General features: G+C 45.3%; 1 protein-coding gene across 1 annotated transcript in view; it reads left to right on the top strand.

Moving 5' to 3' along the window:
- Nucleotides 1-22,062, top strand: part of efna3a (ephrin-A3a) — a 64,944-nt gene that overhangs the window by 32,185 nt on the left and 10,697 nt on the right. Inside the window, exons 3-4 of the mRNA XM_034600317.1 lie at nucleotides 19,730-20,031; nucleotides 20,802-20,867. Coding sequence (XP_034456208.1) covers nucleotides 19,730-20,031; nucleotides 20,802-20,867 — 368 coding nt within the window. The remainder of the gene's footprint in view (nucleotides 1-19,729; nucleotides 20,032-20,801; nucleotides 20,868-22,062) is intronic.

Here is a 22,062-nt window from a genome sequence, read left to right as displayed (position 1 = left end):
CTGCAACGTTTTCTCGGAAATCAGTGAAAATGTTTAAGAAAGTGATGAATAATTAAAAATATTCATGAATCTGCCACTTTGTCTTGATCTGTGCCAAATATTTTCCACAAGTTTCATGGAAATCCATTACATAATCCATTATGGGGGGGGGGGGGGGGGTTGGTACTACCTCCTTGGTGGAGGAAGTAAATGTGGCCTAAATTGTTATCTTATCAAATTAGGTTTTGAGCTCAACCAGTATGAAAATATTAGGGTTCATCGTCTGCATAGACGTTCTCTGAGCTTTCAACTGCATTTAGCACAGCAAGTAACTGCATCATTTTACCTGATTATATTCATGTCGGGTAATGACATTCAAGACTCCGTATCCTTAAAATAAAGTAAGTAAAGTTACGCCCTGTCCACACCAATGCATATATTCAGCAAATCAAACTTTTTCCTCTACATTTTTAAATCACTAAAACTGACATATTTTATAAAGCAAAAGTCTGGTGGATGGAGATTTCTTTTTTTAAAGGCAAGGTAAAATATATATTCCAAAAAATGTCTGCAGTAGTGAAGTCAAAATCTACTTTTGTTATTTTACATAAACCACAGATACAGACACAGGGTTTGATTTATAATCTGCATGGAAATATGACATTTTCTTTCAATCGCTCGGCTCAAGTAAAGACAGAAGAAGGTAGAGGAAATATGAGAGAGGAGAAAAGAGAAGGGGATTGTACTAGAAACCAGAAGAGGGTCAGAGATGCAGCTTGGATATTTATGAGACATTAAGTGCGACATGAAAATGTGATCAAATGAAGGAGAGCGGGAGATGAATGTTTGAACGAGCAGCGTTTACTGATGAGGAGCTGAGAACTGATGTGGGGTTGCAGCATTAGAGAGAACAGGAACAAACAGCGAGCAACTACCGAGCAATCACAACAAAAAAACACTCAAACAAAAAGGGACCATGTATAAGGAGTGGCGAATGGAAACGAACGTGAGATGAGGAAGTGAAGAGGAGGCTTGTGAGATACGTGAGGAGGCTACAGGGGGAGAGGCCGGAGGGAGGTTGAGAGTCAGGGTGAAAAGAGATGGAGGGAGAGATGAAGCTGGAGAGGGAGAAAGGGAAGGAGGGAGGTTGTTGTTTTAAGATCAGTACGGATGAGTGCGTTTCCCCTCTCTGGGGACGGGGCCCATCGGCTCTCTGTGTCTGTCACTCCACTCATTTATGCCTCGCTCTGAGGGAGAGGTAAAGGGCGCTGAGTCGTTTTGTGTGTTTGTTGTGGGGCTATATGCATCGTGAGGATGAGATAAAGGGTTAAGACTTGATTTGAGGGTTATGTTTAGGATTATGGGTTATATTTGGGATAAGAGCTGGGACAGCTTAACGCTGATTTATGCTTCCTCTGTCCGTACTCTGCATTTCATTTTGTCTGTCATTGTGTACGTCTCTCGTTCCAGCGAGACGACCGTAGAACACGTGGAAAAAATTGGCAAAAATGGGCAGAACTTTTTGAGGAGAGACTTTGCGAGTTTGTAAGAAAACAGATTATCAGAACCTCCTCCACCTTTGCCATGTTTGTTGTCAGAAACTCTAGACGCTGAGCTGCCCTCTAGAAGATGTACAGCTTAACAACCATGCCAAACATAAAGGACGTATGGAAGCACGATGACGATGACGTACATCCTTCGAAGCGGAAGTATTTATTTATGTCCTGAAATGCAACATAAATGAGCCCGAATGGGAAACGCATGACGACAATGGGTGTCCTTACGAAGACGGAGGGATACGTGTGTGTGTGTGTGGCTCATGTGAAAATGGGGGCAATTCAGAGAAGGAGTGTTGTGCTCCTTTCATCAGTGAATGAGTCAGCCTTCCTTTCATTAGTTTGTTTTTCCTCCCTCCGCCGCCCTTGCAACACCATCGCTACACCAATACAGGTTGTACTCGTCTTCCAGCTCGTGTTGTTGCACATCGTCTTTTATTCTTGAAACCTATATGTTCATATCCTGTTATTTCAGTCCAGATTTCAAGGTTTGAATTGACCACTAGTTGGATTTCAGGCTGCAACTAATGATCATTTTACTTATCTATTAACCTAAATATTATTAACTATGATATGAATCCATTGATTATTTTTTCCCAATAACCAATAAATCATCCAGTCCATTAAAGGTCAGAGAAAAAGGGGCCATCACAGTTTCTTAAAGTCCAAAACATGAACCAATTACATTTTTCAATCGTGTAAGACAGAGGAAAAGTAGCAGATCCTTAGTAAAACATTCACTGGTTCAGCTTGTCAAGCTCTTTGTTTGATGAACGACTCCAATCACCTCAATTGTTTTCAATTAATTTTCTGTCAAGTTGACTAATCAATTAATCAGCACTAATTTCAGTCTGGCTGCCGTCTTGGTCTCTATGAGTTTGGCCGACAACAGAACAACAGCTAATAATGTTGATACACTGAGGTTCTGTACAGGGAAAAGAAATTGCGCAAATGTAATTGAAGTCAATATCATTTCACTTGTATTAAAATTGAATCAGTTGATAGTTGTTTCTCATTCATTCTGAATTTATGGTGTTTAAACACTTTCTACTCTTCCTGTGATCCAGGAATGAGCACAAAAGTTTTATTCAAGTTAAAAATAAGTTGTTTTTTAAAATGCAGGTAATGATGGTGATGATCCACTCCCCCCCCCCCCCCCCCCCCCCTGCTGCTACCTTACAATCATTCACTAATGAAATCACCAGAATCGGCAGAACCACTGAAAAGCCTGAGAGACGTCACTGCTTTTAATTCGCAAAATGTATTAAAAGACTAAATTAATGAATAAAAATGAAATAAATGTCACTGCAGGTTTTATAGTCCGTGTTTTAAGTATCCGTGGCGCGACGCAACTCCAGTATTTTATTGTATAATCGTGACTGGCCCACACCTGATATTTAATTAAAGGCCAGTATCAGTCAAATATGCTAGCGAGCTGATTTATCTGTCCAACACAGGCAACAGGTAATATCCGGCTCGTCGTAAAAATGAACACTGAACTACAGATCTGTTTCACTGCGATAATGAGTTCATTTGGCTGAAATTACAACATGTCAAAAAAACGTTAAATTTTTGGGTGCGAATAATTGTATCAGTATTTTTACGGACTGGCAGCGGCCGCCGAAGCCCCCCCCAACCCCCCCACCCCCTCCAGAGGAAGTTATCATTGTTTTTGCAGGTAGGCAGAGCCGCCACCCCGAGTGTGTGTTCAGCCCAGTTGCCATGAAGGTTATCAGGCCAGTGCACAAACTAGACGGGAGGTGGAGGGGAGGTGGGGCGGCCTCCCCACTGGTTAGGAGGCATAAGTATGCAGCACCAGTTAGGCGCTTATTTTTACCTGTGTGTGTGTGTGTGTGTGTGTGTGTGTGTGTACAGAGCTGTCCATCCATGTGTCTGTTTATCCGCCCGTCCTTGTGTGTTTGTGAGCGCTTACGCACTTGAGTGTGTGTGTGTGGTGTGTGTGTGTGTGTGTGTGTGTGTGTGTGTGTGTGTGTGTGTGTGTGTGTGTGTGTGTGTGTGTGCAGAACCTCCCAGCAGGAGCAGCCAAAGTGCGTTCCTCTAATGTCATCCTGTGGCCGTCCTCCAGCTAAAAGCCAGCGGCTTGTTCTCCTCTACACTCCTCCTCCCCCCAATGTCACCTTTCCTCCATCCACTTTTCACTTTCTCCTCCTCGAACTTCTCCTCTCTTCTTCCCCTCTTTCTCTCTCTTTCTCTCTCTCTCTCTCTCTCCCTCACCCCCTTCCTTCCCCTCTCACCCTTTCTCTGTTTGTCATTTTTCATCATCTGCCCATGTTTGCTAATCTCCGTCCTTTCTCTGCTCTCCGTCTCAATTCATCATCTCTACTTGGGTCTTGTGCTGAAGGTTACCGAGTCGCTGATAGAGAGGAGACGAGGAGTAGACGATCATAAAGACTGACAGGGGGGGGAGGGAGGGAGGGGGCTATCCTCCTCTTATCTCTCTCTCTCTCTCTCTTTTTCTGCCCCTGTCTTCTTCCTTTTCTTTGTCTTTCTTTCATTCTCCTCCCTCTCTCTTCCTCCTCTCCTGATCTCTGCCCCTCCATCTGCTCCTTCCTGTCATCGCTACCCTGACTACGCTCACCTCTCCCTCCCTCTCCTCCTCCCGCTGCTCCCTCCGTACTGACAGCCGTCAATTTCAGACAGACGGACACACTTCACAGAAACAGCATGGGAAGTGTGTGTGTGAGTGAGTGAGTGTGTGTGTGTGTGTGTGTGTGTGTGTGTGTGTGTGTGTGTGTGTGTGTGTGTGTGTGCGTGCGTGTTTGTCTCTTTGGGCTTAATATGATGTGAAGTGTGTGTGTGCACGAGGTCAATTAACCCTGTGTTTGCTTTACCACTCTGAGCAGCGTGTGTTTACAGTTTGATTTTTGCATTTTTAATACGGTCAGATCATCTTTCTCTGTCATGCTTCAGTACATATGAATGCACACACACACACACACACACACACACACACACACACACACACACACACACACACACACACACACACACACACACACACACACACAGGTACATACAGCAGTTAGACTATTCTATCTTTACGCCTGTAAGGTCACATTCAGCGCTCCTGTATGCCTCGCTACACAGGCCGGCCGCATTAGGCCCAGGAATCATGGCAAAGCAGCTCGCTCGTCTCTATCTGAAATTCTAATCACCACTCGCAGACATTACTATTCAGCCTGTGCTCCCGCCGGCTGCCTGCACGGCGGCTAAGCTTTGCACTAAAGTTTTGGTTAAACCGTGAAGGCCAAAGCCCATTTCATAACACCCACATTTGTATTACATATTGATAAACACTATCTGTCTGTTGCTTTCTGCCCCCAATCTGCCGTCTCCCTCCCTCCTTCGCCGGTGTCTCTTCACCTTGGTCTCCCCCCGGTCCCCGTTACAACTTCAAAACAGTGTTTTCTCTTTTTTTATTCTCCACATTCATGGTGCTTTCAGCAGATTCCTTCCCTTTGTCACAAGTTATTTATGCACTACACATCTTTTCTTAATAATCTCTCCTCTCATCTTTCAATTTTCCCTCTTTTGCCGCCCCCCGCTCCTGCATCCCTTTCTTCTGCCTTCGCTTAAAGCATTTCACCTCTCCACTATCTGCATGCCTGGGCACACTTCCTCCATTCGACTCAATTCTTATCTCCTGCTCTATATTCCTTCATCTCCTCTTTTCCGATCCTCGTTCTCTATCTCTCTGCCCAGCTACCTCTTTGCATCCTCCCTCTCCGCGCCCTCTCCCTCTCCCTCTCCCGTCCTCCCGGCCCCTCGGCTGAAATTAAACCCTGTCGGCGTGAGCCTGGCCCGACCACGTCTCCCACCGAGGCTCTGCCGCACGGGCCCAAGAAACAGACCTTGAAAAACAAGATAAAGTACATCAAAACTGCAATGGGTTCACCGCTCCATGGGCAGTGTATATTTTTGGATACCATTTCACATTTTTACACTCTCCCCGCCCTGCTCCTCCCAGTCTGTGTGTGCGTCTCCCCCCTCTGTCCGTTCTGCCTCGTCTTTCTTTCCCTTCCCTTCTTCCTCAGACAGACGTTGTCGCAGTCTTGACAGTGAGGCGAGCCTGCAGTGATTAACATCGATTAAAGCAGCTAACGAGTCTCCTTTTCATTCTGTTGGCGTGGGTTGTGTGTGTGTGTGTGTGTGTGTGTGTGTGTGTGTGTGTGTGTGTGTGTGTGTGTGTGTGTGTGTGTGTGTGATTGTTGGTGTGAGAGTGTGTGTGTTAAGTGTATGCGCTTCTGTGAGTGTGTTTTTGTGTCCATAAAGCTGTCACTCATCTGGGCTGGCGGTGCGGAGAAAGAAAAGCCCAGCTGTGAGTGCTTAGCAGTGGAGGGACCTGTGTATTTAATGGGATTGTGCACAGGCAAGTGTGTGTGTCTGTGTGTGTGTGTGTGTGTGTGTGTGTGTGTGTGTGTGTGTGTAGTATACATCCTACATCCTACATGCACATACAAATTCAGTTGCCTGTTGAGCAGAGACTCAACCTTTGTTTTCTTGCCACATGGAACCTTTCATTTGCAGATTTGAAATGACGAGAACCAAACCGCCCCAAGTGACCAATCAAATCCATTATTTTACCTCGAGAGCAGCATGTGCATCATTGTGTTTCTTTATGTGACCAATCTTTGTATTTTTTACTGTATGTGTGCATGTATGTGTTCACGTAAGGGTTTTTCTTTTCTTGCTCACAGCATGTGTACCACATTGGTAACTACACAGATGTTCCGTGCTTATATGGCTTTGTTTGAATATGACTCTCATATATTATATATTTGATTCACAAAAAAATTTAATATTATGCAGATCACAATATAGAAAAAGCATGAAAATACAATCAGATGTGGAACGAGTAAAACTCAATTGAATCATCAAACTCTTTATATGTTTAAAATACATTTAGACTCATATTCTTTATTTTAATTACAGTTTTATGACCTAATAAAACTGAGAAAAGAATAACGCGACACATTCAAATCTTTTAGTCAAATTTTAGAGTTGATCATTATTATTTACTTTCCTGTGTTTAACTTTATTGACGTTTTACTATCTTAGTATAATTTATTTTATGTAGTACTTTATATTTATATTATTATCTTACATCAACTTTTATTTTATTGTTCCCCTTTCTATCGGTCTCAAACATCAAAGTTTGATTTGTATTTTTATAAGTTTGAAAAGTGCTGTATGAATAAAGTTTGATTGATTGGTAAATCATAACATCATATCTTTATCTAATATAACATTTTAGCCCCGCAGTGTTTTCAGCAACATAAAAACACACCAAATTGATTTCCCTCAACAGTGATGTTGTGTGTGCACGCTGAAACAAAAGCAGAGAATCTGCATATGCCACGTGACCCGTGTGTGATTGAGCGTGTTGATACGGTCTCGTACGGTACCTGAGCACAGCGGCCCGAGCACTAACCCTCCTGACTGAGCCTTTGAGGCGCACAGATTCACATCCGACATGGCTGCCTGAGCCATAAGAACAACTCCATGAATTATGAAAGGGCACAAGCCCTTCGCTGGGCTGCTCTGAGAGGGGAAGAGATGGAGGCAGAGATAAGTGAGTATCGTAGATGGCCGGAGAGATAGTGCAGAGCGAAGCAAAGTGGGGAAAAAAATAAAGGAGGGAGAGAGATGGCACAATGAGAGAGAGGGAGATAACGCGTGTGTGTAGTGGAGTGAGAGGGTGTTTGTTATGGAGTGGGGAAGAAAGTGTGTGTGTGTTTGTCTCTGCGTGAATTTGTGACTGACTGATCGTGTGTGTGTGTGTGTGTGGTTGTGTGTGTGTGTGTCGACGCCGCATCGTCCCCAAATCTAACCAGCTGCGTGACGAATTGTTACCCATGCAATTGGATTTAGACTCATCACTGGGTCCACAGATGCAACATTTTCACACAGACATGACATGCCCCATGCAGGCTTTGTTCCAGCCTCTTCAAACAGTTTACACTGCAGAGGTGGCAGCAGCGCGCCAGGCGGGGATCTGCTGCCCACCATTTCCAGACCCCAGCGGAAAAACCCAGCGAAAACATGGGGGATGATTTCTTTTTTCCCTTTTTACGCCAATTATCTAATGTGTGATATTGGCGCCTGGCTGCCTGTCACACGCAGTCGCCGGTTTATTCTGTCTTTTAATCTTTCCAGTAATCTCTCTGCCGCCGCTGAGCCGGTGTCACAGCAGTGAACTCCAAGACAAGGCAATTCCATTAGGAGATGGCATGAGGCGGCATTCATTAGTGGCCCAGGCCAGATGCTGCACTGCACTGAAGGGAAGCAAGTGTGTGTGTGTGGGCTGGGGAGGGGTGATTGAATTTGATTCCTCGGGATAATGTATTGTGCCTCATCACAAAGTTGTTCCAGAAAGGGGGGTGTTCTATATTCAGGAGGAGGTATTGTGACTATTGAGAGAGCAGGAGTATTATTGTACACTGTAACGACCTCGCTCCCATCCCTCGCTCTGTTCCAGGTCTATCTCTGTGGAGCCTCACCTGAGCCCTGCTCAGTATTCAAGGCTCTCCATCGTCCACTCAAATCTCTCCATCTACTGGAAATGATTTAACAGGAAGCCGTAGCATCCCAGCCTCCTGCACCCAGTCCTCCCAGTCCCCACTCTTCCTCCCCTGTCTGCGTGCATCACCAAGCAGCAGCTGTGCTGTTAGAAACTGTCCCGAAGAAGTAAACATGCCGGGAGATGCATCGCCTCTCCGAGGATGTCTCACACCAACTGCTTTCAGAATGCTCCTCTCTTTATCTCCTCGCTTACATAAGTGCCTATATGTACCGGCGGCAACCTTCACAATTCATAGCCTTGGGAGAAGAAGAGTGATGGAAGGGAGAGGCGAGATAGAGCGGTAGGCGAGGAAGGTATGAAAGAAGACACAAAAGGCCAGAGAGATAGAAGGTGGATGGGGAAAAAAAGAACAAAAGAAGGGGATGAACTGTGCAGGCGACGCAGAGGAGACGGAGAAGAATGGAGGGGAACAAGAAAAAACGCGCTCTGTCAATTATTGGAAAGAGAAACGACCGGCGTGGCTCGGATAATGCTTTGAAAATGCCCGTCTGGCATCACCTGCTAATGGGCCGCAGATTGACATGCTATACCTGAGCAGACTCCCCTCACCCTCCTCCCTCCTCCCTCCTCCTGTACGGGCTCTTATCAGCGCTCTCTGCCACAACGTGTAAATAATTACTCCATGACCACTCTGCTGTGCGAGCTGGAGGCTTGTTTGCACAAAGAAAGGAGAATATATTTTAAAAAGGGGCTATGGGTTATTTTAAGAAAATGGGTGAATTATTTATGGGGGCCCTGCGAGGAAGTGTTTGTGCCTCTTAATGTTCGGTGTGTTACGGGGGATATCAAACGGCAAATGACATCATACGAGGATGTTTATCTGTTTAAGTTAATTATGTTAGGCCCCTGCAATCAGGGAGCAGGGTCGCTTTGCTTAGAGGTTTCTTTTATGGTTTTAAAAATGTGTGCGTACATGCGTGTGTGTGTGTGTGTGTGTGTGTGTGTGTGTGTGTGTGTGTGTGTGGTGGTCTCTATGGGGGGGGTTACGTACCTACATGAGACCATGCAGTTGCCATGGCTCGCAGATAAAAGAGCAGATTATTCTTCTTGGCATCCTTTGGGCTGGCACTGCCTGAATATCATCCAGTGTTAATCTGACCCAGAACTACTTTCCTTCATCTTTCTTTCTTTCTTTCTTTCTTTCTTTCTTTCTTTCTTTCTTTTCCACCTCTCCCCGACTCCCTCTCTCCTGTTCTTTGTTCCTCTCCTCCGTGTGCCAGCCCAAAGTCGTGGCTTAAAGACAGAGGGTTTTTTTAATTTTATTTTTGAAAGTGAACACCCTACTGCGGTTGACTTCCTGTGAGAGGAGCCGGGTCCCTCGCACACTGAGCTTCAAAGCTTTGCATATTGCACTTTATAAAGATAACAGAGGCGCTGCTGTAGCCTAGAAGTTCATGAGCCTCTCTGCGGTTTCACCCTTGCGTCATATTTCCCTCATATTTTCTCACATGTGGTGTTTTTTCTCTGTTTATTCTTTGGATGCGTGAATGCTAAGCTGCTGTGCGTTGGAATGGGAACGGCCTGTTTGTTCGGCCTGTGGTGATGCTGGTCGAAGCTTTTCTTTTTCTGAAACTGTGAAAAAGTGATCTGCAGTAATTGAGCTGCAGCAAAAATAAAGACGTGCTGCTGGAACTCTGAAGCTGCTGCACAAAGAGCTGTTCACCTGTTTATTCAAAGGTCAGTGAAGCAGAACCAAAAACTGGAGAATCAGTTGTCGTTGCCTGTGTCGTGATCGAGTCCACGCTGCCGCTGCCACAGAACGCTGGTCTTCTGTTTTAAAAAAATTTATAAATACTGAATATGTCGTGTCCAAATCGCACCAAATTAGAAACTGCACTTCCTATATGCCAAGAGTGGAGATGGATAAAGGACATATTTAGTGTGAAATAAGCAACAGTCTGTGCCGGGGCTGAGTTTCTCCACCTCAACACTGCAGGAAACAAATGCCAAAAGCAGATGATGTCACAAACTTAAGAAACCAATCCTGTCAGCTTGTGGGTGGAGCTCAAAAGGCTCCTCGACTGCAGGTGAGCTGTGAGGGTGGGGAGACGGAGCGTATGGGCGGGGTCATATTAACATATTCATAGATCCCAGTCACAAAAAGAAGGAGGATGTAGATTTTAGAGGCACGAGGGGAATTTTTCATAACAAACCTTTTGAATATGTCATTTTTAGGAACAAAGAAGTTTTACGGAGTGTACTAAACTGTTGGAGTGGGAATTCGCTTTCAATCATCATCTACTATTACCCTCTATTCAGTTCTCTCAGATCCCCTAAATTAATCCTCCTCTAAATTATAGTTTAGGATTCCTATTTAACTAAATGTAAGACAAATAAATAAATACACAATCTTTCAATCTTTCGGCCACATTCAACAACCCGAGGCCATGTTAAACAAATTGTTTGGATTATACTGCATCCTCACCTGAACATATACATAAAAACACACACAATTATTTAGCTCAGGGTTGGACAGTCATCTTCACGTACGAATGTGTGACCTTTGCGGGAGAACAGGCGACACGGGACGCAGGGAAGAAGAGAATGAGTTGTGCTCCTCGTTATTCGACAACACGGCTCCGCGAAGCCGACAAGTGGCGAGCGAGCGGCAGAAGGTTTGATGTTAGTGACATTAAATGAGGAGTGGGCTCGTGCAGAGAGCAGATGTGGGTGATCAAGCCTTTAATAGTGAGGTACAATTAGAGCGTCACCTTGAGAGAGACGGACTCTTGTTATCGCGGCGTGTCGCAGGATATAACAACACAGCAGAGGCACCGGTTCGGATGAGTATTCGGGGACAGGCATCGCCTCATGAGACCTCCGGGGGGTTTCATGGAAGGAATTCCCAATTTTCTTCTTCCATTCTGACATTTTAATTATCACCAGAATTTTTGGGACACACAGCTTTGATATTTTCAAAAATCTCAGTTGCATTAAACTAAACCCTGCTCATTAAAACTGGGAGTTTTATAGCGGGATTTGAGTGCTCACTAAAGTGTAAGTCATATGTGCTGCCAGTCTGAGTTGCCACACCGATGCAAAGTCCTAAGCCGAGGGGCCAATTATATCCAGAAAAACCTTCCCAAGAGGCCCTTGGAGAGATTCCACTGTAATAAAAGTAGAAAAGATGCCCAGTGGCCTCTCTTATATTTATTTTATGCAAAGAGTCTAGTTGGAGGAGAGCCACCGTTTAATATTCAACTGTGTCATCCATATTTCTGTTTGATATTTAAACTTCCTCTGTGGATGTCTAGAAAGTAAAGAGCAGCTTAAGTCACATAGATTAATCAGGGAAATTTACGCCTGTTCATGTTTCTCCCGAACGAGCCGGCGGCAACCCATAATGCTTTGCTGGGGATTTAATCATAGGTCAGAGCTGTGGAAATGGCGTTATTATGCCGATCGTGATCGGTTTTGTTTCCCTCCCTGCCGCTATTCAAATAAGCACGACCACCGAGCCTGCGAACAAATAAGAAGTGCACTGTCTCCCAAAGTTTCTGCTTGACTTCTTACGATGGATCTATTTCTTTACAACGATATAAATGTGAACAGTTCAACCAAAGGGGAAGTTTTTTCTTTGTGACTTGTTTTATTCAATGACTTTTAAATGTTTCTGTTTTTAGTTTTTATCTTTTCTCTAAGTCTGCATTGTTAAAAAGCTCAAAGTCCAAAGAAACTCAAAGAGAAAACACTGAAGCACCTGAAACGCCTCGTCGAGTAGTCATGTGAGAAGTAGTGTAGGAGCTTTTTTGTGCACAAAAATCTAACATTTGCAGCAGCTTCTGAAGTGTGAGAAGTTTTTCTCTGTTGTGCATCACTGTAAATTGAATTTATTTGGCCGGCTGGTTAGACAAAGCCATCTGAAGATCTTCCCTGGGGCTGTGAGGAATAGTGATCGGGATCTCTCACCATATTCTGGTGTTCCGTAAACAAAGGGATTCATCAGAATAACTGACAGGCAGCCCTTGTAACAGACACTTTCATTTTTTTCTCCTGAATGGCTCCTCCTGGCTCCTGACTCATCCCTGCATCATTTCCTCCCCCGGCTAATAAATCCAGTGGTGCAACCAGAAATCCTGAGTTAATATGTGACACTGCATGTTTGTCACAAAGGGACATTTGCCTCAGTTAAGTTGGTTAGTGCTTTATATGTTTGAAGCAGCTCCCTCCAGCGCCGCCCACTTTACTAAAGATATATATACGCCGGGAGTGAGGCTGCGAGAGACAAAGACACCGGGCGACCAGACCGCAGGGTGGAACAGCGAGCGGAGAGACCATCCATTAAGTGAAAGCTCCATTTCGCAGCCCCTGTGTCGGCAGGAATTGGCCCCACAAGCTGCTGGAAGCTGTTCTTCAGCCGAAAACTGCTCTGTGACCTCCTACTGAGAGGAGGGGGGGAGCAGAGCGTTTATAGAAAATCACAAAAATATCACTTTAAACTTTCTGCATGTTCAAACTACAGCAGCAAACATTTAGTGTTTCACTCATGAGGTTGTTTGAACTCATTGATGCTGGCGTGTAAATGCCACGACCGGGCAACATCAACAAAAATGTATTAATTACCCGAAGTGATTAATTAATTTGGTGTTTCTCTGCAGCACAGTGGAGTTTGTGTACTCGGTAATTATTCAGCATTTAATCTTAACGCACATAATGACGATCAATATTCATTAGAAAACATCGTTTTTTATCAGTGCGTTCAAGTTTGATGAGCCCCGGCCTCAGCTTCATATTCTGTGCATTGAACAGAAGCTATAGGAAACACACGCCGTCCAGGCCACAGAAAAGCTGACCTGTGATTGGTTTGAATTGATAACCTGCCGTTACCGTGATTGGTTCGAGAAGGTGATTGCCGTCAAGGTGTCCTTAGGCAAGACTTGTAATTGCATCAGCAGTATAGTGTATTCTGTGGGTGATGCAGGGGTCAGGAGACGACACTGTGGATTTACAGGACGGATTCAAGGTGCAGATGTCCGTAAATGTAAAAACGCGGTTGCAAAGCATTTCCCACAGTAATAAAAGCAGGGGGAAGAAACATGGCAGAACTTTTCAAGTGATGGGAGTAAAGGTGGAAGGTCTGTGGATAAACCGTGGAGAGGTTTATAGAGAAATGGGTAAATATGAAAAAGGTGATCCTCTTCAATTTGTCTGCGGCCAGGGAGGACAGAGGTTGTGGAGGAAACCGGTGGATGAGTCCCAGTGGTGTAATAGCGATAGAGGAGAGTTGCAGTGTCTGCCTCTTCACACAAACTGGCTCAGCACTTGTTTCACCCTCACTCCTCCATTTTGGATCGAAACGCTGTAAATCGGGCCGTTGATTGCAGCGTTAACTCAATCAGTGGCGACTCGCAGGAGATATTGTGTTTGTGTGTGTGTGTGTGTGTGTGTGTGTGTGTGTGTGTGTGTGTGTGTGTGTGTGTGTGTGTGTGTGTGAATGCATGTGCATGTGTAATGGGTGCCGGTGTCTTTTGTGTGCATGCGTGCATCCTCGAGTAATGAGTTTAGGTGCTGAGGTAAAGAGAAAAACAGCATAGCTTAGCTTGTCCCCTGCCAGGGGACCCGAGAGGATGAGTCTTGTCGATGGTAAACAGACGACTGGTAAATAGCATTTTAAGTCACGCCATTTCGCGCATCGTTGGCTTATCGTCCTGATGAGGCTGATGTTGATTACCCCAGAGAGTGTTTTTTAAGGGGCATCAATGACAAAGCCATGCTGACCTCATCTCTAATGAGAGACAACAATAAAAGCACGGCGACCGAGGTACCTGTACAAGATTGTAATTCGATTAAAAGTTCAACAAATTATGTTTTCATCTGAGCCATTGAGGAAGAAAAAAATAACAAACAATACACACGCACAAAAAACCAACATCGTAGTGTCAATTAGACCGAGATTACTTACTGTGGGTGTAGGGAGTGAGATAGTCTGAGCAGCGACAAGAGCATTTATGCAGAAGTCGATTCTTTCAATTAAATTATCCTGACTCCGCGCTGCTATTTTTGACACAGAAAAGCTCTGTTCAAAATTGCTTTGTAGATATTTGAGCACATAAACCAAGTGGGGGGAAGAAAAGCTCAGGAAATCTTTGCAAGAAAATTAAATCCAGAAAGAAAATCTGCTCAAATAAAGCAGAGAATGTCAGAAGATAACATTTTCATTTTCCACTGATGTTATTCTGTAAAAATGAGCCACTGACAGCTGCTGATATATAGATTCACATCAGCACCAAGACCCACGAAGAGCTGAAAGCCACAAGTGTCTTCTTCTCCACAGTCAGAAGTTATTTCTGTGTTTTCTGCAGCAAGGTTGGACAATGTTCGTCAAAAGCAACAACTTGTCTCTCTCAGCTGCTTTTAATGGATTTTCTTGAGAACAGTTGGAGCCTGTGGCAGTAATGTGAGGCGAACCCACAGCAGAAGAAACAGCACTAACTTCAGACTGAGGGATACCTCTGTGGATTCAGACTCCTCATATCCATTCATGTCGGAAGAAAAAAAAATAAAACAAATACAGTTGTACTAGTTTTATTTTTCCTTATAAGTCAGCCCATGTGTCTGATTTCACTTTAAAGCAAACAGAACCTATTACACAGGACATGGATTCTTATTCTACAAAGTACATTGGTTCGGTTTCATTTTAGGCTTTGATTGACATCAGTCGTGGGCAAAGTGAGGGAAACTTTTTTCATTTTCGTGGTTTCAAACGACTGCATCATGATGTTTTTACTTTTTATAGATTTACCGCAGGTTGTAGAAAATGCTCTGTTTCTGTCCGCTGCATGTTTCTAAGTGTTTTTAGCTGTAGCGCTACGTTACCATTGTTATTTATTGATACCGGCAGTATTCTCCAAAGACTCTTTTTAGCGCTGATGTGAAAGGTGCAGCGGTGCTATCTTTGTCTCAGTCTCCCTCACTCGCTCTTCCTCTCTCCCCCTCTTTCTCTCGGCCTCCCCTGGCAGTCTTCGACAGCTTGTGCAGCCTTTGCTAACTAGCTGTGCACTCCCACTCATAGGAAAATGATGATGAGACAGCGAAAAAACCACCACAGAGACAATGCACGGCGGAAAGAGGGGGGGAGCGAGTCGGAGGGCTGCAGGAATAGAGAGACAACAGGAGAATGAGAGCCATCAGTCTTTTTTATGCACTTTTACCACATATGTGTTCATCCCGGGGGGAGCACTATGTCTCTGTCTCGCCCTCTGCCTCCTTTTCCATCCCTTTCTTCATTGTCATCATTCAGTGCATTTTCCTCTCCTCCCCTCCTCCCCTCCTCTCTCCACCGTCACTTATTAAATCTCCTCTCACCCTCTTCCTCTGTTTCTCTTCTCCTCTGCTCTCCTTCCATCCCTCTCTGCCCTGCAACCTCTCTGTCTTGTCCCACTAAGTGGACTGCTTATATAACAGTATACACCTAGCGGGACTCCCCGCCTCTTCTCACCCTGCCAGCCTGTTCTTCTCGCTCCACCCTATTAGTCGTCTTTCCTCCTGCACCATCTTACCTCCTCTTTTTCCTGCAAAATAAAATTGTCTCTCCTGGTTCCCCTAGCGCTGACATTTACCTTATTATTTGGGTTATTTCCACCCATCCATAATCTATAGAGGATAGAGGGAGTTAGCAGGAGCCAACCCAGGCAGACATTGGGCGTGAGGAGGCGTACACCCTGGACAGGTCGCCAGTGAATCGTAGGATCAACACACAGAGACAAACAACCATCATATTCACACCTACTGGCAATAGTCTCCAATTAATCTGAATCAACCAGTCCAAAGAACCTAACATGACGGACATGAACATGTGTCCAAATGTGATTCTTTATTAAAAGACATAATGTTGTAGATTGAATTTTGTAGATTTTTGGACAGTGGATTCAATACAAGAAGCAAACTGAAGATGTCGCCACTAGCTACTGTATGTGAGCGACCCATTTCACCGCTTAAGCTCCGTTCAGAAATTCACTGAACTCTGCAGATACTCCAGAGGATGTGAACTCAAATGTCCGAGTGAGAAGCTGTGGACTTTCTCCGCCTGGACTTATATAGTAAAAAATTCTGTAAAATTTAAGGAGAAGTCGATAAGAGATGACGGCAGGGGATCCCCGCTGGATTCACAACTAGTGAGTGGGGGGGAATGATGACGCTTGAAACATGCAACAGATGCAAAAATTTAATATAAATCAATAAATCAAATATCTCCCGGGGACAAAGTGGTGTCACACACGTAGTTGATAACAGCCGATGCTGGTGTCTGTATGTTGTCAAGAAAATCACATGACCTCCGCAGCGGAGTTAATACGTCACTTCCTGCCTCCGTCCCCTGCGCCCGGCTGCTCCACCTCTCGCCTGAATAATGAAGAGGATTTGTTGCTGTTGTGAACGTGTCTGTGCAGAGAACCTCTGTGTGCGAAAGGCAAGTGTGAAAAGTAGCCAGTTCTCTGGACTTTACCCGCAGGTCATGTCTGAAAACATCCTTTCACTCACTGATGAATAAATAAACCTAAAGAATATATATATATATAATTGTTGCAGGCCTGCACTCATTCCCTGCTCGTACATTCAAGGCACGTGGATGCACCAAATAATCCATGATTGCCCATTACAGAGGCCTCGTGTACATGTTCACTGTTACATGGTCCTGTCTCAACAGCCAATAAATCTTGAGAACAAATGCAGTGATGGTGGATTAGCTGCATTTGTTTTACTGTCTCAGTGCGTTTCTTCCATAAATTATACTACATGCACACACACACACACCCTGCTTCCTTGCGTATAGCACGTCCTCTCACCCATTTCTCATTGACTGTGTCACTCTCCGACTTTCCACATCCAGGATTGTCCTCGTCACACGTTTCCATATTCCATCTCCTATCTATTTACCATTCCACAGCCATTGCACCTCTTTATCTAGCCCTACCTCTCCTCCCCGATCTCAAACTTCCTCCCCTTCCCTACCACCAACCAACCCCCCTCTCTAAATATAGTCCCTTTGAAGCGGTAGCTGTGTTGTCTCTTCTCGCAACACTGCAAGACAAAAGTCTGTCATCTCACATCTGAGCAGCGGGGATAGAGAGCGCAGATAAGATTGATGGCCCAGAAAAAAAGAGCCCTGGTTAAGAGAACTGATATTCATCTGCCTCAGCATGTGTGTAAATGAAGGGAAGAGGTGCAGATGAAAAGGAGGACAGGAGCGGAGGAGAGGATCCAGAAAAAGGAGCAGTTGTAACGCTACGGTGATAAAGATGGCGAGACGGAAAGAGAGAGGGAGAGAGAGAGCGAGAAAGCCGGAGAGGTGTTATGACATTTATGATCCTCATTTTGTAATTGAATAGTAATCCCTCTGGAGGCCTGACCTAGTAAGGTATTGTTACGTATAGGTTTGCATGAGCTGTGTGTGTATACGTGTGTGTGTGTGCTGGCACAGTGTGTACACAGTGAGGGGTGGTTGTGAGTGTGTGTATGTGTGTGTACCCCTTTGTATGTGTGTAACAGAAAAATGTGTAAGCGAGAGAGGAGACAATCAGGAAGAGGAGGAACAAAAATGAGTGCAGAGGAAAGAGGAGGGAGATTTGCTCTTTAAACTTACTACAGCACAATACCTCCACCTACTGGTGCGTACGAGTCATTACAGCTGGTTGGTGCAGGTTACGCATCACTGCAGCCAAGGACAATTCCCATCTCATCAGCTCACCTGCAGGAGCCCTTCTAATGACTTCTACTTTGTCTAATTACTGATTGTGTAATGAACATAATAAGTATACTCAGTATTGAAAACAGTGAGGATCACAGTGGGGGGGCTTGAAAGGGAAATCATACCTGATCATCGTCTCAGGGTTATACTGTGCCGTCATGTACGTCACACACACACACACACACACACACACACACACACACACACTCAACTTGGCCTGTACCTGTTAATACTCACGGCCTCCTCGTCCATCAGCGGTGGTTTTCCAGGAGGAGGAAGGAGGGGGGGTTGTGGCTTGGTCCATCATCATGTGCGCCCCTGTGCAGGCCCACTTCCCCTGCGGCCCGAGCATACATCGCCACTGACAGGTTCTCCTTCCGCCTCAGTGACCTGGCCTGCAGCGGGCTCAGGGGGGGAAAGACAAGAGTGCAGATTATCGCTCTCAGCGCCGCAGGCTGGAGTGAGACTGTGTGTTTTTATATAAGGGGGGGGATGAAGGTGTAGGAGTTTATCGCTTGAAGAAAAAGGATTACAGCTCTCTGGCCTCGTTGTGTTGCTGTTGTGATTTCTGTCGAGGTGAAAAGGTCACTTCATCGATCAGCTGGTCAATATGTGTGTTTTAGTAATTTATGATGTTTTTCACATGTAGTGATTCTGTCTCAAATGTGAGGATTTGCTGCTTTTTTCTTTAAGAGCATTATAAAGTAAATAGAGCTTGAATTGTTACTTTTGTCCATTTTGATATTATACTGATGGAAAAATTGTTTTTCCAACCATAAAGATAGATTTAAAGAAATATTTCAATTTGAATTTACATGTGATGATCCGTCTGGACTGAACTCCCACTTCCTGTTTTATTTAGTTTTTCACTCACTCTCCAGCTTCCTCCCATTGTTCAGCTTCCCGCCACTTCTCTCACCACACCTGCCCGTCATCGCTCACCCAGTATAAATACACCTGCTCACACAGCGCTCGCTGCCAGATGAGCCGTGTCTCCTTTCAGGGGCCGCATCCTTCTGAGGCTGCATTTGAAGACCGATTGTGTCACAGCGGTGAAACTGTGCCGTCCCGTTTCAAAGGCTTTAAATGCAGCCAACGACTGAGTCTTTCCATCGCAGAGAAGCTAAGGCTCTAAAGGGGGGGGGGGGATCCTTTTTATTGCGCTTTGCTGACGAGTTTCAAAGAAGGCAAGTGGAGAGACATCCAATGCTTCAGTTCCATGTTTCAACCAAACCGAACAGCTAATAGTCCAAAACCAAGGGGGCACTGAAACGTTCTCTTCAGCTCTGAAGCCTCTGTAGACCAGACGGCCTCATTTCGGTTCGGTCTACGCGGCCCACGAAGACCACTTCCTTCCAGCTCCTCCCTGAATTGAGACTCCAGTCATCTCTGTACTTTCCAGCATTCACTCCTCATGAAGCCCTCCCATGTATATGACAATAAACTGTTTTTGTCCTGCAAGTTTTGTTGCTTTGTTCTGGATTTTTTTTTATTTTTGCCTGTTGATTCCTGTGTGTGACGTCTGTCTGCATTCAAACTTACATTGTTGATTTGAACTCTTGAGTTTTGGCCTGATTCCTGTTCTGAGTCTCTGTCCTTGGTCCAATCATCACAACACACTGTCTTAGGAGAGCTGAAACTGGAGATAGATTCCAGTTCGATAGCTGCCGAAGGTTTACCTGTGAACATGTTTGTTTGTAATGTGTTGAATTGACCAGTTGCAGTAGTAGTGATTTCCTTAACTCTGGTTGCTGAACTAATCTCATGCTGATGATGAAACTGAAAGATTGAAAAAAACATATTCCTTTGAATAACAAACAAATGATTATTTGCATCCCTTAATATCCATTCTTATTTTGTTCCACCTACTTAATTCTCAATCTTTCCTGTGTATTTTTAAACCAGGCTACGAAGGGAGGGATACACGGTGCAGGTCAGCGTCAACGACTACCTGGACATCTACTGCCCGCACTACAACACCAGCCAGCGAGGGACGCTCGAGCGCGTCATAGCCGAGCAATACATCCTCTACATGGTCAGCTACCGTGGCTACCGCACCTGTGACCCCCAGCTGGGCTTCAAACGCTGGGAGTGCAACCGGCCCCACGCGCCTCACGCACCCATCAAGTTCTCTGAGAAGTTCCAGCGCTACAGCGCCTTCTCGCTGGGCTACGAGTTCACCGTGGGCCAGGAGTACTACTACATCTGTGAGTCAGCCAGTTAGGATGATGCATAGATGAGTGTGCTGCACATTTAATATTTTAAATGTTCAGTGTGTAGGATTTACAATGAAATGAATCACAATGAAATTTTTAAAACTTTTGGTGATAAGGGCCAATGCCAGTGCTGGTGTTCTGTAAACCGCAGATACCACTGCTCTCCTGAATCTTCTGGACATTTTCCTTCTTGTTGTAAACACACGGCTGACTTGGACAATCTCCTGCAGCTTCATATGTGAAATGCAAACTTACTTCAGAAAATGTATAAAAAATTGGGAGTTCATGTCTGAAAATGGCTTGTGTGTGTTGGAAAAACTTCACTGGCCCTCAGGTGAACCGGTGTCCATTCTGGACCAAACCCCTAAAAACATGACTTTGTGTAGAAGAACCTCTTCCAATTGCATATAAATCTTTCTAATCCTCCTTCTAAAGTAGCAAACACAACAATTCTTAATTACAGGTGATTGTACACTAATGAAAACATGATTATGAACATTATTTTTAATATAAATAGATGATTCCTGCACTCTGGGCCTTTAAATCTGAGATAATAATGAGGATAATGTCTCCTCAGCTGCTGTCACCCACATTGTCAGAGTGTGAGTGTTTCTAATGGATTGTGAGAGTTCAGCTGAGGACAGGCTGTTGCTGATTTGCAGCGCTGCAGTTTTCACAGCTGATCGTCGAGGGCGTTGTTTCCTGCAGAGGGCACAAGGTTGACCTGTGTGTGTGTGTGTGTGTCTGTGTGTGTGTTGCAGCCACGCCCACCCACCACCATGGCCACAGCTGCCTGAGACTGAGGGTCTACGTCTGCTGCTCCACCGGTGAGACCTGATAACTCTGCCCCCCCCTCCCCTGGTTTCTCCCACTCATTTAGCACAATTTCCTCTTCTTTCTGTGCCACTTTATCTCCATTTTCCTCCCCCCCCCCCGCTCTCTTTATGTCTCCCAAGCGCACAAACACACAGAGAAACAAAGACAAAGAGGTAGAGAGAGTAAGAACCAAGATCTGACAGTCGTGTCTCAGAGAGATGCTGCTCGCTCTCTCTCTCTCTCTCTCTCTCTCTCTCTCTCTCTCTCTCTCTCTCTCTCTCTCTCTCTCCCTCTCTCTCTCTGCGAGGTTTTGATGATGGCATCTTCTCCCTGGCAGCGGCGCTTTGAGCGTGATGGCTTAATGTTGCTCTGTCTCGGCGCTATTACAGTAATGCTCTATCTCTCTCTGTGAATGACACGCTCTTGTGAAGACGTAGAAAAGACAACAACAGGTAGCGCTTGAGAGATGCAGCTCCTTTCGGGCCCACCTTCCCTTTATCTCTCCCTCTGTCACTCTCCATCCTCCTCTTCCTCTGCTCTCTTGACCATCTCCCCCCTCCTCCTCCTCCTCCTCCTCCTCCCTCGCTGTCTATCTCCTCTCCTCTTGTTCTGGCTCTCCTGATGCCTGCTGCTCTGTATAGAGTGTGTGTTATTTTTACCCTGGTAGCCTGCTCTCTCCCCTGCAGCCCTTTGATCGGAGAGCTCGGCGCTGAAAGCCTCCCCCTCTCCTCTAACCTTGTCAGCACTAATACATCCCACACTTAGGCTAGTGTCAGCCCCTGTGTACACATCACCTTAACACCAACACCCCCCCCCCCCCCCCCCCCCCCCCCCCCCATGCCAGTGTCACGGCTAATCTATTGATGTGTCTGCCACGTTTTGCTTTCGTGTGTGTTTGTGTGCAATCGCCATGTGTGTGTGTATGTGTGTGTGTTGGAGCTTGACCATGTGTGTATGTGTCTGTGCTACTTTGTCAGCTGTAGATTCAATGCGTGCATGTGTACGCGCATGAATGGCTACGTGTGCATTCAGTCGGTTTACCGTTCCCAGCCTCTGCCCAGCAAGGTCAGTTTAACAGCTTGCCGTCAGGCACGCTGTTGATTTCTGCCGCCCCCGGAAACCTTTTTTCATTCTCTCCGCGCGTCTCGCACCTCGAACCTCACAAGATAAGAAAGAGATGTGAATATTCATGACACATGCTTTTCA

Source organism: Hippoglossus hippoglossus, chromosome 11 (genome assembly GCF_009819705.1).
Source record: "Hippoglossus hippoglossus isolate fHipHip1 chromosome 11, fHipHip1.pri, whole genome shotgun sequence".
Lineage (NCBI taxonomy): Eukaryota > Metazoa > Chordata > Actinopteri > Pleuronectiformes > Pleuronectidae > Hippoglossus > Hippoglossus hippoglossus.
The sequence above is the reverse complement of the archived record's forward strand: the minus strand, read 5'-3'. Positions and strand labels throughout refer to the sequence as shown.